The 18,837-nt window shown below is 43.5% G+C and overlaps 1 protein-coding gene across 1 annotated transcript in view; it reads left to right on the top strand.

Moving 5' to 3' along the window:
* Positions 1-18,837, top strand: part of LOC126260717 (hemolymph lipopolysaccharide-binding protein-like) — an 85,921-nt gene that overhangs the window by 12,688 nt on the left and 54,396 nt on the right. The window contains exon 3 of the mRNA XM_049958055.1: positions 14,810-15,097. Coding sequence (XP_049814012.1) covers positions 14,810-15,097 — 288 coding nt within the window. The remainder of the gene's footprint in view (positions 1-14,809; positions 15,098-18,837) is intronic.

Raw genomic sequence — 18,837 nt, 5'->3', positions numbered from 1 at the left:
TGTGACATGGCGCATTATCTTGCTGAAACGTGCCACTGCTGTCGGGGAATATGATCGTTACGAAGGGGTGTACGTGATCTGCAACCAGTTTACGACATTCCCTGGTCGCCATGGTGCCTTGCTCCATTGGACGCGTAGATATCCACGTGAACGTACCCTAGAGCATAATGGAGCCAGCTTGCCAGTATCCCACAGTACAGGTGTCAAGAAAATGTTCCCCTGGAAGATGACAGATTCGCGTCCTTCTATCGGCATGACGAAGATGGTATCGGTATTCATCCTACCACACAACGCTCTGCCACTGCGCCTACGTCCAGTGCCGATCGTCACGGGGCCATTCCAGTGGTAGTTGAAGCTGTCGTGGTGTTAACATTGGCACATGCGTGGGTCATCGGCTGCGGAGGCCAATCAAATGGTTCAAATGGCTCTGAGCACTATGGGACTTAACATCTTAGGTCATCAGTCCCCTAGAACTTAGAATTACTTAAACCTAACTAACCTAAGGACATCACACACATCCATGCCCGAGGCAGGATTCGAACCTGCGACCGTAGCAGTCGCGCGGTTCCGGACTGAGCGCCTAGAACCGCTCGGCCACCGCGGCCGACAGGAGGCCAATCGTTAGGGGTGTTTGGTGCACTTTGTGTTCAGACACACTTGCACTCTACCAAGCGTTTAAGTGTGATAGTTCCGCCTCAATACGCCGCCTGTAGTGTTTTACCAGTCTGCTCAGGCTACGACGTCCCACATCTGTAATGATGTCTGGATGTGGTTTCACTTTGGTTTAGCCACGTGTTGAAGACACTCGCCACAGTACTCTTCGAACACCCGACAAGTAGTACTGTTTCCTAAATGCTCGTGCCAAGCCTCTGGACGATAACAATCTGCCCTTTGCCAAACACAGATAGATCGCGCGCCTTCCCCATTGTACACATTTACTGCACGCACACTGATACTGTATGCACCGTTCGTGTGTTTGACGAACAGTCATTCCTCGCCAGGTGACGCTGGCATAGTCTGTGCGGGCTTATTACGATAGTAGGCCGATCTATGTATATAATCCACTTTTCCATAGTACCTTTACATTTATGAGGGTACGGAGTCTACTTGCGTTCGTTCATACACTGAAGTTTCGAAGACATGCATACACTAGGGGCAACGCGCTATTCGTCCATGAGACTCAGAGAGCCATAGATACGGGTTCACAGATAGATGCCGTGTTTCTTGACTTCCGCAAGGCGTTCGATACAGTTCCCCACAGTCGTTTAATGAAGAAAGTAAGAGCATATGGACTATCAGACCAATTGTGTAATTGGATTGAAGAGTTCCTAGATAACAGAACGCAGCATGTCATTCTCAATGGAGAGAAGTCTTCCGAAGTAAGAGTGATTTCAGGTGTGCCGCAGGGGAGTGTCATAGGACCGTTGCTATTCACAGTATACATAAATGACCTTGTGGATGACATCGGAAGTTCACTGAGGCTTTTTGCAGATGATGCTGTGGTGTATCGAGAGGTTGTAACAATGGAAAATTGTACTGAAATGCAGGAGGATCTGCAGCGAATAGACGCATGATGCAGGGAATGGCAATTGAATCTCATTGTAGACAAGTGTAATGTGCTGCGAATACATAGAAAGATAGTTCCCTTATCATTTAACTACAAAATAGCAGGTCAGCAACTGGAAGCAGTTAATACCATAAATTATCTGGGAGTACGCATTAGGAGTGATTTAAAATGGAATGATCATATAATGTTGATCGTCGGTAAAGCAGATGCCAGACTGAGATTCATTGGAAGAATCCTAAGGAAATGCAATCCGAAAACAAAGGAAGTACGTTACAGTACGCTTGTTCGCCCACTGCTTGATTGCTGCTCAACAGTGTGGGATCCGTACCAGATAGGATTGATAGAAGAGATAGAGAAGATCCAACGGAGAGCAGCGCGCTTCGTTACAGGATCATTTAATAATCGCGAAAGCGTTACGGAGATGATAGATAAACTCCAGTGGAAGACTCTGCAGGAGAGACGCTCAGTAGCTCGGTACGGGCTTTTGTTAAAGTTTCGAGAACATACCTTCACCGAAGAGTCAAGCAATATATTGCTCCCTCCTACGTATATCTCGCGAAGAGACCATGAGGATAAAATCAGAGAGATTAGAGCCCACACAGAAGCATACCGACAATCCTTCTTTCCACGAACAATACGAGACTGGAATAGAAGGGAGAACCGATAGAGGTACTCAGGGTACCCTCCGCCACACACCGTCAAGTGGCTTGCGGAGTATGGATGTAGATGTAGATGTAGACTTACGAGATGCAGCCTTCTTAAGGCGTTATCGTCTTTGGCCTGAGGTGGTAAGTCTGTGTGTGGATTAGGTTTCTCGAATCGGTAATACTTATGATGGTGAACATCAGAAAGAAATATTCGTCTACAATCTAAAAATCACTTTAAAGTGCGTGACAAAGATACTGTTTACTGCTGATTTTATGAAGGTTGCTTTTCATTGGTAGATGCAGTGCAGGAAAAATAACTGCTGATATAGCTCTATGAGACTCTCTTCTTTATCTCCACAGTGTCTGGGGGAGGGCGATGAGTAGGGAGCTGAAGCATATTCCGAAACTTCGTGCCGAAAGCCAGTTCTAAGAATTTTGTATGGAGGCTTCGCGACGTACATAGCGTCCATTCCCTCCCCCCGCCCCCGTACACACACACACACACACACACACACACACACATCTCCATTTTTCGTACACGCTGTGCAGAATCGTCCGGCTCATTTCGAATTCCCACTTGACGCACAACCACTGCACTGCCATCGGCGTGTCGCGGAGAACTCAGCCATTAGGACAGCACGAGAAAGCGTGTCTATAATTGGTGGAAATTCCGTGAGCAACCACTGACAGCGGAAATGAGACACCAGGACGAGAGCGACGGCTGACCAAATGGGCAGGAAGTAACCGTCTGAAACTGCTGAACTTGTGGCTTATCTGTCCCTACGTTACATACAGGGTGGTCGTAATTAAACTGCCCTACTTTAGAGGGCCCTCATTAAAAACAAATGATCGTAGTGAAAGATATACAGGGTGGTCCATTGTTAGTGACCGGGCCAAATATCTCACGAAATAAACATCAAACGAAAAAACTACAAAGAACGAAACTCGTCTAGCATGAAGGGAGACCAGATGGCACTATGGTTGGCCCGCTAGATGGCGCTGCCATAGGTCAAACGGATATCAACTGCGTTTTTTAAAATAGTAACCTCCATTTTTATTACAAATTCGTGTAGTACGTAAAGAAATATGAATGTTTTAGTTGGACCACTTTTTTCGCTTTGTGATAGACGTCGCTATAGTAGTCACAAACGTGTAAGTACGTGGTATCACGTAACATTCAGCCAGTGCGGACGGTATTTGCTTCGTGATACATTACCCGTGTTAAAATGGATCGTTTACCAATTGCGGAAAAGGTCGTATCGTCTTGATGTATGGCAATTGTGATCAAAATGCCCAACGAGCGTGTGCTATGTATGCTGCTCGGTATCCTGGACGACATGATCCAAGTGTCCGTTATTGAAGGAAACTGAAAGTGTTCGGCCATATGTCAAACGTCAACCACGGCCCGCAACAAATGATGATGACCAAGTAGGTGTTTTAGCTGCTGTCGCGGCTAATCCGCACTTCAGTAGCAGCAAACTGCGCGAGAATCGGGAATCTCAAAAACGTCGGTGTTGAGAATGCTACATCAACATCGATTGCATCCGTACCATATTTCTATGCACCAGGAACTGCATGGAGACGACTTTGAACGCCGTGTACAGTTCTGCTACTGGATACAAGAGAAATTACGGGACGATGACAGAATTTTTGCACGCGTTCTATTTAGCGACGAGAGTCATTCACCAACAGTGGTAACGTAAACCGACTAATATGCACTATTGGGCAACGGAAAATCCACCATGGCTGCGACAAGTGGAATGTCAGCGACTTTGGCGGGTTAATGTATGGTGCGGCATTATGGGAGGAAGGATAATTGGCCCCCATTTTATCGATGGCAATCTAAATGGTGCAATGTATGCTGATTTCCTACGTAATGTTCTACCGATGTTACTACAAGATGTTTCACTGAATGACAGAATTGCAATGTACTTCCAACATGATGGATGTCCGGCACATAGCTCGCATGCGGTTGGAGCCGTATTGAATAGCATATTTCATGACAGGTGGACTGGCCGTCGAAGCACCATACTATATAGGCCCGTACGTTCACCGGATCTGACGTCCCCGGATTTCTTTCTGTGGGAAAAGTTGAAGGATATTTGATATCGTGATCCACCGACAACGGCTGACAACATGCGCCAGCCCATTGTCAATGCATGTGCGAACATTACGGAAGGCGAACTACTCGCTGTTGAGAGGAATGTCGTTGCACGTATTGCCAAATGCACTAAGGTTGACGGACATCATTTAGAGCATTTATTGCATTAATGTGGTATTTACAGGTAATCACGCTGTAACAGCATGCGTTCTCAGAAATGATAAGTTCACAAAGGTACATGTATCACATCGAACAATCGAAATAAAATGTTCAAACGTACCTACGTTCTGTATTTTAATTTAAAAAACCCACCTGTTACCAACTGTTCGTCTAAAATTGTGAGCCATATGTTTGTGACTATTACAACGCCATCTATCAAAAAGCGAAAAAAGTGGTCCAACTAAAACATTCATATTTCTTTACGTACTACACGAATATGTAATAAAAATGGGGTTCCTATTTTTAAAAAAACGTAGTTGATATCCGTTTGACCCATGGCAGCGCCATCTAGCGGGCCAACCATAGCGCCATCTGGTTTCCCCCTTCAAGCTAGACAAGTTTCGTTCTTTGTAGTTTTTTCGTTTGACGCTTATTTCGTGAGATATTTGGTCCGGTCACGATCAATGGACCACCCTGTATACACAGGGTAAAATTTTGTAAAAAATTTTATATTGAACCAGAGATCGTCAAATGTAGTACCGATTATGTAGTAGCGTCACTGCTCAACAGCGATCGTTGGTTCAAGGTGTTATGGGTAATGTGTTAGAGTAACTTTACATAAAGTGATGTATGGAGGACTCTCATGTGTAAAGACGAATTATATCTGATGTGTGCTGGATATATACCTACTCGCTACGGGCAGTAATGATTTTATTTGCGAGATATCATACCGGAAATAATTAAGGTAAAAATAGCTGTTTGTTCACCAATGCAATGGCCTATTCATAAGTGATGTCTGAGACAATCTACAGCACTCACATCCAATGATTTTTTAAAGGTAATTGTTAATGTACAATCAGTTTATTGTGTGTTAATTGTGAGCATTATTAATTTTCAAAGAGTCGAAATACAAGTTTTAAAGTTAGTGCCCTATTGTTACTTACCATAAGACAATCAAGACAATAATTGTTCCCAGATCCATGTCGTTTTTGATTACCTATTTTTCTCAAGAAATTATTCTCTCAGTCATATTTGATTTAATTAAAATGTATGCTAAGCAACAGCCTTGCACAATAGCTGTATGCTAACTATACAATTTAAAATACTAAGCGAGACTAGTGCGAAGAGCGTTACCATTGCGCAGATAAAGGTAAGAAATTTTATTATTTCAGGGATAGTTGTCGCTAAGCACAGGAGCCATTGTTTTCAAATAGATCAAGTTTTGTTTTATTACCAGGACCAATTTCAAATCAATAGTGTCGCATCAGATTTAGTTTTTGTGTTACGTAAATTCATGCAGATTAGGTTTGGTTTAAAGTTATTGACAATTTACATTCTCGCAGTCAGAAAAGTTCAGTACAGGGGAAAGCGCATAAGCGGCGAGATAAAATACATGTTCGCATGCCATTCCCATTCTAACTGATGTGTTGCAGGCCACTGTCAGTTACGCCCCTGCAAACGTACATCTTTCAGTAGGAAAATGAAATTTTGTGGAAACATTTGTAAGGACATGCGGAAGAGAAATAACGAATAAGACATTGAAAGAAACACATTTTAATTTCCACATCAGAAAGTTGAAAACTGCTGATCTTGGTGGTTACGCAGTGTGGAGCGATCGGCCAAGGATTCTCTTTTCTCCAATTGTGTTACGGAGTAACCGTTTGACCTCACTAGTAAAGTGAGGTGGAACTCCTTCGTGCATCAAAACAATTGAGTCCAAAGGACCTCTCTCCTCAAGAGCAGAAATCACATGTTGGCGATGCAGATCACAATTACGTCTCCCGTTCACGTTGCATATCCTCAGTCCTTGGAGTCCGAGTTCCTCAAAGAAAATTTCGTCAGTAATGAACTGTGCCGTCAAGCCACACTGTCACATTCACTGTGCAGGCGAACTTCATAAATGTTCGATGGTGGTCACGATCTCCAAATGCGACAATTGTGTGTGTTGACTGCCCCAATGAGCGTACAATGTGCTTCATTATACCACAAAACGTTCCAAGGCCACATGTCATCAGCTTCAGCTCTGGCAAGAAACGTAAGAGCAAACTCCACGTGAAGGTCGGCGTCAGTGGCAAATGATAACGAGTAATTTGAAGTTTGTACAATGTCACAATTGTTCGCAGCACTTTTGCACAGAGCTTGTGCACTGCTTGAAGCTCGCATACTGCGTCCAACATTCTCAGCCTTGGCGACAGTAACTTCTTGAACAGTTTGTGGTGCAATTGGCCCTTGGCATCCCTCAGCAGCAAGTTGAATCATTGGACGATCGTTCCAAACTGCGTAATCACGAAGATGACTAGATTACAACGCTCTCATATGGAAATCGTAATGTGTTTCTCTTCCCCCATGAACCATGGACCTTGCCGTTGGTGGGGGAGCTTGCGTGCCTCAGCGATACAGATGGCCGTACCGTAGGTGCAACCACGGCGGAGGGGTATCTGTTGAGAAGCCAGACAAACATGTGGTTCCTGAAGAGGGGCAGCAGCCTTTTCAGTAGTTGCAGGGGCAACAGTCTGGATGATTGACTGATCTGGCCTTGTAACATTAACCAAAACGGCCTTGCTGTGCTGGTACTGCGAACGGCTGAAAGCAAGGGGAAACTACAGCCGTAATTTTTCCCGAGGACATGCAGCTTTACTGTATGATTAAATGATGATGGCGTCCTCTTGGGTAAAATATTCCGGAGGTAAAATAGTCCCCCATTCGGATCTCCTGGCGGGGACTACTCAAGAGGACGTCGTTATCAGGAGAAAGAAAACTGGCATTCTACGGATCGGAGCGTGGAATGTCAGATCCCTTAATCGGGCAGGTAGGTTAGAAAATTTAAAAAGGGAAATGGATAGGTTAAAGTTAGATATAGTGGGAATTAGTGAAGTTCGGTGGCAGGAGGAACAAGACTTTTGGTCAGGTGATTACAGGGTTATAAATACAAAATCAAATAGGGGTAATGCAGGAGTAGGTTTAATAATGAATAAAAAAAATAGGAGTGCGGGTAAGCTACTACAAATAGCATAGTGAACGCATTATTGTGGCCAAGATAGACACAAAGCCCATGCCTACTGCAGTAGTACAAGTTTATATGCCAACTAGCTCTACAGATGATGAAGAAATTGAGGAAATGTATGACGAGATAAAAGAAATTATTCAGGTAGTGAAGGAAGACGAAAATTTAATAGTCATGGGTGACTGCATTTCGTCAGTAGGAAAAGGGAGAGAAGGAAACATAGTAGGTGAATATGGATTGGGGGGAAGAAATGAAAGAGGAAGCCGCCTTGTAGAATTTTGCACAGAGCATAACTTAATCATAGCTAACACTGGTTCAAGAATCATAAAAGAAGGTTGTATACCTGGAAGAATCCTGGGGATACTAAAAGGTATCAGATAGATTATATAATGGTAAGACAGAGATTTAGGAACCAGGTTTTAAATTGTAAGACATTTCCAGGTGCAGATGTGGATTCTGACCACAATCTATTGGTTATGAACTGCAGATTGAAACTGAAGAAACTGCAAAAAGGTGGGAATTTAAGGGGATGGGACCTGGATAAACTGAAAGAACCAGAGGTTGTAGAGAGTTTCAGGGAGAGCATAATGGAAGAATTGACAGGAATGGGGGAAAGAAATACAGTAGAAGAAGAATGGGTAGCTCTGAGGGATGAAGTAGTGAAGGCAGCAGAGCATCAAGTAGGTAAAAATACGAGGGCTAATAGAAATCCTTGGGTAACAGAAGAAATATTGAATTTAATTGATGAAAGGAGAAAATATAAAAATGCAGTAAATGAAGCAGGCAAAAGGGAATACAAACGTCTCAAAAATGAGATCGACAGGAAGTGCAAAATGGCTAAGCAGGGATGGCTAGAGGACAAATGTAAGGATGTAGAGGTTTGTCTCTCTAGGGGTAAGATAGACACTGCCTACAGGAAAATTAAAGAGACCTTTGGAGAGAAGAGAACCACTTGGATGAATATCAAGAGCTCAGATGGCAACCCAGTTCTAAGCAAAGAAGGGAAGGCAGAAAGGTGGAAGGAGTACATAGAGGGTTTATACAAGGGCGATGTACTTGAGGACAATATTATGGAAATGGAAGAGCATGTAGATGAAGATGAAATGGGAGATAAGATACTGCGTGAAGAGTTTGACAGAGCACTGAAAGACCTGAGTCGAAACAAGGCCCCGGGAGTAGACAACATTCCATTAGAACTACTGACAGCCTTGGGAGAGCCAGTCATGACAAAACTCTACCATCTGGTGAGCAAGATGTATGAGACAGGCGAAATACCCACAGACTTCGAGAAGAATATAATAATTCCAATCCCAAAGAAAGCAGGTGTTGACAGATGTGAAAATTACCGAACTATCAGTTTAATAAGACACATCTGCAAAATACTAACGCGAATTCTTTATAGACGAATGGAAAAACTGGTAGAAGCCGACCTCGTGGAAGTTCAGTTTGAATTCAGTAGAAATGTTGGAACACGTGAGGCAATACTAACCTTACGACTTATCTTAGAAGAAAGATTAAGAAAAGGCAAACCTACGTTTCTAGCATTTGTAGATTTAGAGAAAGCTTTTGACAACGTTAACTCGAATACTCTCTTTCAAATTCTGAAGGTGGCAGGGGTAAAATACAAGGAGCGAAAGGCTATTTACAATTTGTACACAAACCAGATGGCAGTTATAAGAGTTGAGGGACATGAATGGGAAGCAGTGGTTGGGAAGGGAGTGAGACAGGGTTGTAGCCTCTCCCCGATGTTATTCAATCTGTATATAGAGCAAGCAGTAAAGGAAACAAAAGAAAAATTTGGAGTAGGTATTAAAATTCATGGAGAAGAAGTAAAATCTTTGAGGTTCGCCGATGACATTGTAATTCTGTCAGAGACAGCAAAGGACTTGGAAGAGCAATTGAACGGAATGGACAGTGTCTTGAAAGGAGGATATAAGATGAACATCAAGTAAAGCAAAACGAGGATAATGGAATGTAGTCAAATTAAATCGGGTGATGCTGAGGGGATTAGATTAGGAAATGAGACACTTAAAGTAGTAAAGGAGTTTTTCTATTTGTGGAGCAAAATAACTGATGATGGTCGAAGTAGAGAGGATATAAAATGTATACTGGCAATGGCAAGGAAATCGTTTCTGAAGAAGAGAAATTTGTTAACATCGAGTATAGATTTAAGTGTCAGGAAGTCGTTTCTGAAAGTATTTGTATGGAGTGTAGCCATGTATGGGAGTGAAACATGGACGATAAATAGTTTGGACAAGAATAGAATAGAAGCTTTCGAAATGTGGTGCTACAGAAGAATGCTGAAGATAAGGTGGGTAGATCACGTAACTAATGAGGAGGTATTGAATAGGATTGGGGAGAAGAGAAGTTTGTGGCACAACTTGACTAGAAGAACGGATCGGTTGGTAGGACATGTTTTGAGGCATCAAGGGATCACAAATTTAGCATTGGAGGGTAGCGTGGAGGGTAAAAATCGTAGAGGGAGACCAAGAGATCAATACACTAAGCAGATTCAGAAGGATGTAGGTTGCAGTAGGTACTGGGAGATGAAGAAGCTTGCACAGGATAGAGTAGCATGGAGAGCTGCATCAAACCAGTCTCAGGACTGAAGACCACAACAACAACAACAACAATGTGTTTCTTCCAATGATTTATTCGTTATTTCTCGTCCACATGTTTCCACAGAGTTTCACTGACCTAAGATCACTTGTTTTTGATACGGATACTTTCAAGTAGCATATTGTATTGTATTGTATGTGAACCTAGGACCTAGGAACGACGGAGAGGCTCCGTCCCCGCCACAGCCGCAGTGGTCCACAACCCCACGACGACTACCGCAGTCCACTTCACCCCTCCGCCTCCCCACACCAAACGAAGGGTTATTGTGTGGTTCGGCCCCCGGTGGACCCGCCAGGAAACGTCTCACACCAGACAAGTGTAGCTCTATGTTTGCGTGATAGAGTAATGGTGGCGTACGCGTGCGTGGAGAACTTGTTTGCGCAGCAATCGCCGACATAGTGTAGCTGAGGTGGAATAAGGGGAACCAGCCCCCATTCGCCGAGGCAGATCGAAAACCGCCTAAAAACCATCCACAGACCGGCCGGCTCACCGGACCTCGACACAAGTCCGCCGGGAGGATTCGTGCCGGGGACCAGGCGCGCCTTCCCACTCCGGAAAGCCATGCGTTAGACGCTCGGCTAACTGGGCTGGCCCTTCAAGCAGCGTTAAGTTTAATTCTGAGGGGTGTTCAATAACTAAAGCAACATATTTTTTACCTGAAATCAGGTTGGTTTTGTTCAGGATTTCAATACACCGTATTATTCCCCAATCTTTTGGGTACAAAACATTATTTTTCAACATATAGACTACTCCATTCAGTGACGGTCTTACTCCACCTTACTGGGAAGGCAAGGAACAACTCTACTGGTCGAAGTCGGAGTCAACAAAATAAAAGTGGTATAACTTTTGAAATATAAAATTTATTTGACAGATTAACGTCATCTATTACAGTAGGAAAGATGAAGGATCCTAGCCTGTGAACAAGGACTGAGGTTAATGACAGAATTGGGAAATGGGAATTTTACATGACTAACGTTATTATTCAGTTATCGCGGACAATCAATGGGTAAGCTCTACAAAAGTTCTGAACCAGTTTGATGTGAACCATCTTACAGGCTGTCAATACTGTAGAGACGATGGTGTCAGCATCTGGGAATATACTCCGTTAGTTCCCGCCAGTGTGAGAATACTCTGATTAAATGCAGACGATTTTGGGGCAAGATCTTGATGTTATTTGGAGCTTAAATCATCTGCCCCATACTTCACTCCCATTATGTCTCACAGACTTCACATTGACCGACTTTGCGTCTTGCATGAGATACACGCACAAGTATTCTCTCTCTGTCTCTCTCTCTCTCTCTCTCTCTCTCTCTCTCTCTCTCTCTCTCTCTCTATCCACAGTGCCCAACGCTCGACACTCTCTGATGTGATAAGGCAACACCCAGCAGCGTTGCTACCATCACACTCTCTGACCAATATAAAACATACATCTGTTCCTAAAGTTTCCCTACTTACAATGACCCAGTATACTAATAATTCGCAAAAAAATTCAAAGAATGTTAAAAAGTGTTTACAAAAGCATACCAAATATAAAAAACATATGTTAATGTCATTCATAGGTGAAATTTCTAGGTTACAAAAATCAGTATATTTACTAGCACAAAATTAGATATTATCTAGGGAAAATATTTGGAAAAATATTCCATCTGTGTTTCCTCCGAGGGGTGTTAACAACAGCAGGCGACAGCAACCGACAATGGTCAGTTTCACACGAGTTCTGAAGACGTGACGTCACACCTCTGTGCAGGAGCACGCGAATACGAAATTTTGTTTCAGTCAGCAACGCGCCAGGGAGTGAATCGGACCTTCATAAAAACTACAACCTGTAATGAAGATATCCTCAGCAGATAGGGGTGAAACTTTGGATTACTTCAATAAATTTGGAAATTTGTGGTAAGTTCCTATGGGACCGACCCGCCGAGGTCATCGGTCCCTAGGCTTACACACTACTTAATCTAACTTAAACTAACTTACGCTAATGACAACACACGCACACACACACACACACACACACACACACACACACACACACACACACACATGCCCTGCCCGAGGGAGGACTCGAACCTCCGACGGGGGGAAGCCGCGCGAACCGTGGCAAGGCGCCTCAGGCCGCGATTACTTCAATGCATGCGATGTACATGTGCCATCATGTTTTCATCTCGTTACAATTTTTATTGTTATTGGCAATTATGGTTTTAGTGGTAATTTATGTCAGAGGACGTATGACAGTGATACAGGTGTGATAATTTTTCTGCCGTTGATGATGGTTTAGAACCGAAACCGGAAGAAGGCTAAATAACAATATCACAGACAGCACAATGTTACGCATTTTGTGAAAGCTTGTGTGTTCGTGCTTGCCTACCCTTCCTTGGCCAGCAAGATCGCCGGATCTCTCCCCAATTGAGAACGTTTGGACCGTTATAGGCAGGGCTCTCCAACCAGCTCGGGATTTTGGCGATATAGCGTGCCAGTTGGACAGAATTTGGGACGATATTCCTCAGAAGGACATCCAACAACTTTGCCAATGAAAGGCAAGCCGAATAACTGCTTGCATAAGAGCCGGAGGTGGACCAACGCGGTATTGATGTGCCAATCATCCAAATCTTCTGAAACTGTTGTAACGTATTACTATCTTTACAACGGTTCTCATCGAGCCATATGCGTTATCTTGCATTTCTAGCTGCTTCTCTCACACAAATAATGATAAAAATTCAGAAATTCAGGGTCGCCACTAGCCCAAGCCCTTCCTAACCATTTAGAAAAAAAACGGGGCTGGAAAATTGTTAGTTTAATTCCTCTAATAATTTAATTACAAATATGCAAATTTCTTTAAGTAGCCAGATAAATAGCACTCCATGTTGTGCATGAAGCAACTTGATTAATTCAGGATTGGAAATCGGAGTAAGTGGGTAAGGTCAACACCACAGAATTTATCGTTTACGTAGATTATTTATTGTATCTAAGTATTTGGTTGCCCATCCTAACTACACATAACTGGTGCCTGACTAGAAGTATTTAAGTAAGAATTACGTGAGAATGTAACAGAGCACAATGTAACTACAGCAAGAAGAAACACAGAAAACGGGGGTGGGAGACAATGATACTATCATCTCCTTTGCATTCATACCATAAAAATATCTCAGTGAAATTCGCATTACAATTCTACGCATCCACTATTCTGGACAGAGGTTTAATCAATGCACGAGGTTGTGCGATAATTATTCAACATATTAACTGCGTCCGCTGCTTGCAAACGACTGAACTAGAGCGCGTGGTGCATTCCGAATCAAACTGTTGTGCTGCTTTGTAGAAAGCGCACGAAAGAACAGGTATTCTTGCCGAAATTATAGCTCATCAAACAAGCAAACTGTTAAAATAAAGCCCATTGCGGTGCCGTGGTGGACCAGAAGGGTCACTGATTACCAAACACGTGGCACAAAATCGACACACAAAGACAAAAGCAACTTTCACAAAATATAAGATTAAAATCATTAAAAATCATACTCGCTTCGCCACAGTATTACACTCAGCCGGCCGAAGTGGCCGTGCGGTTAAAGGCGCTGCAGTCTGGAACTGCAAGACCGCTACGGTCGCAGGTTCGAATCCTGCCTCGGGCATGGATGTTTGTGATGTCCCTAGGTTAGTTAGGTTTAACTAGTTCTAAGTTCTAGGGGACTAATGACCTCAGAAGTTGAGTCCCATAGTGCTCAGAGCCATTTGAACCATTTGAACCATTACACTCACGTACGGTTGAAGTGATCCTAACCAGCTTTTCCTAATCAGCTTTACCGTTTGAAATTCTACATCATCGTTGTTCAAAATGAACAAAGTAACTTCCACACTTTTAACTCAAAACCAAAAATCGCCTATTTAAAGCAATATAATTATGGCACATTCGGAAAAATAACTCGCTTCACACGCTTCAGTTAAGCTGAAGTTCTTAAGTATTTCAACAGTTAAACATAACGAAATCCTATCTCAACCTGCTTCCTATCACCTGAAACCCCCCTTAAGAGCTACGATCCGTACTCACCAAGCGTTCACCGAAGAGTCTGCTTTTTCTCACGAGATTACCTAGCTCCTCGTGCAGCGGAAGCTGCCAGAGGGGTAGCCCTCCGTCACCAACCTCACACACAAAAACAGCCTTCGACTAAGATGGGTAAGCCTCTCTGTTCAGATATTGGAAACCTACGTTGGTCATCCTGTGCTCTCCTTGGAACGAGAAGCAACATCGTCTGCTCCCAGCAGACGATGACCTACTCAGCGTTTCCCACAAAACAAAACCGAAACCCAACATTAAAACACACATATAATATTCAATAGGGCTTATTTGAGTGCTCAGTCTTTCTGGAAGAGTTCAAGAATTGAGCTAAAATCAGGTAGTTAAGTGAATAAGTTGTACCGAATTCGACAAGCGTCTTATGAAACGACGTCACAGAGACGTTTCACTGTAATAATTTGTTTGTCTTCATAAGTACGTCGTAGCCATCGTTTCCAGCCCCATTCGGATAATTCCTTCGTGGTGCACTGTTTTTTTTTAATTTTTTATTTTTATTTTATTATTTTTTAAAGAGTGTACCATTTCCTACTTAAAACTGTGTCAATTACTTTCATAAATTTACAACACTAGGTGCAGTGTGTTTCCCGATGCTTTACACAGGACATACGTCACCAGTTGACTGGTTTAAGCGCTTGCAACTGACCCACAGGCCCTGCGGCGAGTACAGCCGTGGAGTCGCACGCGCTGCGCCTGGGCTACGCGCGCTTCGGCGCCAGCCTGTACAAGCTGCACTCGGAGGCTCTGGACTGGGAGGGGGCGCGCAGGGCGTGCGCCAGTGAGGGCGCCCACCTGGCCGTCGTCCACTCCAGCTACGAGGCCTCCGTTCTCCAGCGTCTGTTCGGGGCGCGCCTGCTCTACAAGGACTCGCCGCGCGCCGACTTCGCCTTCATCGGATTCCATGACCAGTTTAACGAGGGCCAGTACCTCACAATTTACGGTTTGTTCACTTTTTCATGCAGATTCTTCACTATTATTTCTCGCTCGCTGATCTTTATTACAGAAACTGGAAAATGCCACTCCCTACACTCGATTATTGCAACCAAGCATTTTAACTGAAAGGTAGCAAGATTTCATAATGAATCTTCTTCTCAATGAGTATACATTACTTTTGGTGTTCCACAGGGTTCAGTATTGGCACCATTCCTGTTTTTGCAACCAGAGTTTTAACTGAAGGTACCAAGATTTCATAATGAATCTTCTTCTCAATGAGTATACATTACTTTTGGTGTTCCACAGGGTTCAGTATTGGCACCATTCCTATTTTTTCAACCAAGCACTTTAACTGAAAGGTAGCAAGATTTCATAATGCATCTTCTTCTCAATGAATATACGAGGGCAGTTCAATAAGTAATGCAACACATTTTTTTCCTCGGCCAATTTTGGTCGAAAAAACCGGAAATTTCTTGTGGAATATTTTCAAACATTCCCGCTTCGTCTCGTATAGTTTCATTGAGTTCCGACAGGTGGCAGCGCTGTACGGAGCTGTTAAAATGGCTTCTGTAACGGATGTGCGTTGCAAACAACCGGCAGTGATCGAGTTTCTTTTGGCGGAAAACCAGGGCATCTCAGATATTCATAGGCGCTTGCAGAATGTCTACGGTGATCTGGTAGTGGACAAAAGCACGGTGAGTCGTTGGGCAAAGCGTGTGTCATCATCGCCGCAAGGTCAAGCAAGACTGTCTGATCTCCCGCGTGCGGGCCGGCCGTGCACAGCTGTGACTCCTGCAATGGCGGAGCGTGCGAACACACTCGTTCGAGATGATCGACGGATCACCATCAAACAACTCAGTGCTCAACTTGACATCTCTGTTGGTAGTGCTGTCACAATTGTTCACCAGTTGGGATATTCAAAGGTTTGTTCCCGCTGGGTCCCTCGTTGTCTAACCGAACACCATAAAGAGCAAAGGAGAACCATCTGTGCGGAATTGCTTGCTCGTCATGTGGCTGAGGGTGACAATTTCTTGTCAAAGATTGTTACAGGCGATGAAACATGGGTTCATCACTTCGAACCTGAAACAAAACGGCAATCAATGGAGTGGCGCCACACCCACTCCCCTACCAAGAAAAAGATTAAAGCCATACCCTCAGCCGGTAAAGTCATGGTTACAGTCTTCTGGGACGCTGAAGGGGTTATTCTGTTCGATGTCCTTCCCCATGGTCAAACGATCAACTCTGAAGTGTATTGTGCTACTCTTCAGAAATTGAAGAAACGACTTCAGCGTGTTTGTAGGCACAAAAATCTGAACGAACTTGTCCTTCTTCATGACAACGCAAGACCTCACACAAGTCTTCGCACCCGAGAGGAGCTCACAAAACTTCAGTGGACTGTTCTTCCTCATGCACCCTACAGCCCCGATCTCGCACCGTCGGATTTCCATATGTTTGGCCCAATGAAGGACGCAATCCGTGGGAGGCACTACGCGGATGATGAAGAAGTTATTGATGCAGTACGACGTTGGCTCCGACATCGACCAGTGGAATGGTACCGTGCAGGCATACAGGCCCTCATTTCAAGGTGGCGTAAGGCCATAGCATTGAATGGAGATTACGTTGAAAAATAGTGTTGTGTAGCTAAAAGATTGGGGAATAACCTTGTGTATTTCAATGCTGAATAAAACAACCCCTGTTTCAGAAAAAAAATGTGTTGCATTACTTATTGAACTGCCCTCATACATTACTTTTGGTGTTCCACAGGGTTCAGTATTGACACCATTCCTGTTTTTGTTATACAGAGTCTCCCATTTATTTTGACCACCCGAAATCATTTTTCGTAAAGAAGCAGTAAAATAGCAGTATTAAGCAAATGTAGTTTAGCTACCAGGGGGACATCAACCAACATGACTGTCTTTCTTCCAACTACGAGGGTTGGAACTTAGATAGTGGCAACTATTTATTCACAACGGGTACAAAAGATTTACATGTTTGCACCTGTAACTGTCCTTCAAAGTAGTCACCAGCGTTGTGTAGAACTCATTGCCAGCGATGAGAAAGGCGTAGTATGCCGTTAGCAGAGCCTGTTCTGTTGATGGTGCGAATAGAGCAGTCTAAAGTTATGGTGATTCTCGTGTACGACTGTGATGGTGTTATCCTAATGCATTACGTTCCTCCAAGGCAGACCGTCAATGCACAGTATTACTGTTCGTTTTTGGAGCATCATCTGCTACCAGCTTTGCGAAAGAAGCGGCGACACTTTCTGCTCAACCCACCCCTCATTTTGCACGACAATGCGCGGGCGCATACAGCGTAAGCTGTGTGCGCTCTGTTCGGTCGATGGGCGTGGGAAGTACTGTACCATCCACCATACTCCCCGGACTTAAGGTCCTTGTGACTTTCATTTGATTCCGAAGATGAAGGAACCACTTCGTGGCGTTCGCTTCAGAACTGTTCCAGAGATTCGACATGCAGTAGACCGTTCCATTCGCACCATCAACAGAACAGGCCCTGCTAACGGTATACTACGTCTTTCACATCGCTGGCAACGGGTTCTGCACAGCGCTGGTGACTACTTTGAAGGACAGTAACAGATGCAAACATGTAACTCTTTTGCATCGCATCGGTTGCGAATAAATAGTTGCCACTGTTTAAGTTCCAACCCTCATATGTTCGTCATGGAGATACGAATAGCAGTGCAATTCACGTAAACATGACATTATGAAAAAAAGTTGACTTTGACTCTCGTATACTTACACACAGAGCAGGAACCCAGGTTAAGGTAACTCGTCCATGTGCTGGAGTTGACAGTAAACAAATGGAAACAAGGAAAACGCACACTGGTTATTCAATCAAATATCTTCAGTTGAAAGTTAGTGTGAGTACAATCCACACCAAAGAAGAGAAGGTAGAAATGGTTCTCATGTTTTGATAATGTAAGCTGAAACGTCCCCTTTGAACAATTATACAGGACTGTCCTTAAACTGACACACAATGTTTTTAGCGCAACGCAATCTGACTTTCAAAAATTCCTACAAAAGAATGGCCATGAGAAACATTAACCTATACCTTTCACAAATCACTTACCTCACCAAAAATCTTCGTTACTCCAACTACTGTAAAACAGCGAGCGCCACTACTGCCAGCTAAATAAATGATTCAAACTACGGAAGGCACTAACTACTGATAGGCATAGTTAGGAAATGAAAGATTTTAGTAGAGAATAAACAATGTATTTACCTTAATAGTGCTGCAAAAACATAATATACATAACAGATCATGACATCCAGTCTTATAAATTTCCAAACTCCGCCATCTCTCTCCCCACATCCACCACTGCTGGCGGCTCACCTCCAACTGCGCAACGCTACACGCTGTTCACATCCAGCTGCCGCTGCCCAACACTACAATGGCAGACAACAATGCAAACTACCCACAGACTGCACACAGCACAGCCAGTGATTTTTCATATAGAGCGCTACGTGGCGTTACCAATAAGAAAACATAAACAGCCTACTTACATAGCCCCCATGCTCCCCACAAAAAATTTTACAAATTGTTTTGGGCACTGGCCAATACATATTTCTTAAAAAAATTTTCACAATCGTAATTACAATAACAAAGAAATCAAATGCACACACTTATTGATACAATGTTGGTCAAAAGCTAAAATTTTCTCACAGTCCATAAAGATTGTTCTGATCATTCATCATAATAGTAATTACAGTTTTTTTTCACAAAGTCTCA

The sequence above is a fragment of the Schistocerca nitens genome, chromosome 5, assembly GCF_023898315.1.
Source record: "Schistocerca nitens isolate TAMUIC-IGC-003100 chromosome 5, iqSchNite1.1, whole genome shotgun sequence".
Lineage (NCBI taxonomy): Eukaryota > Metazoa > Arthropoda > Insecta > Orthoptera > Acrididae > Schistocerca > Schistocerca nitens.
Note: the sequence above shows the minus strand (reverse complement) of the source record. Positions and strands in the feature narration are given on the sequence as shown.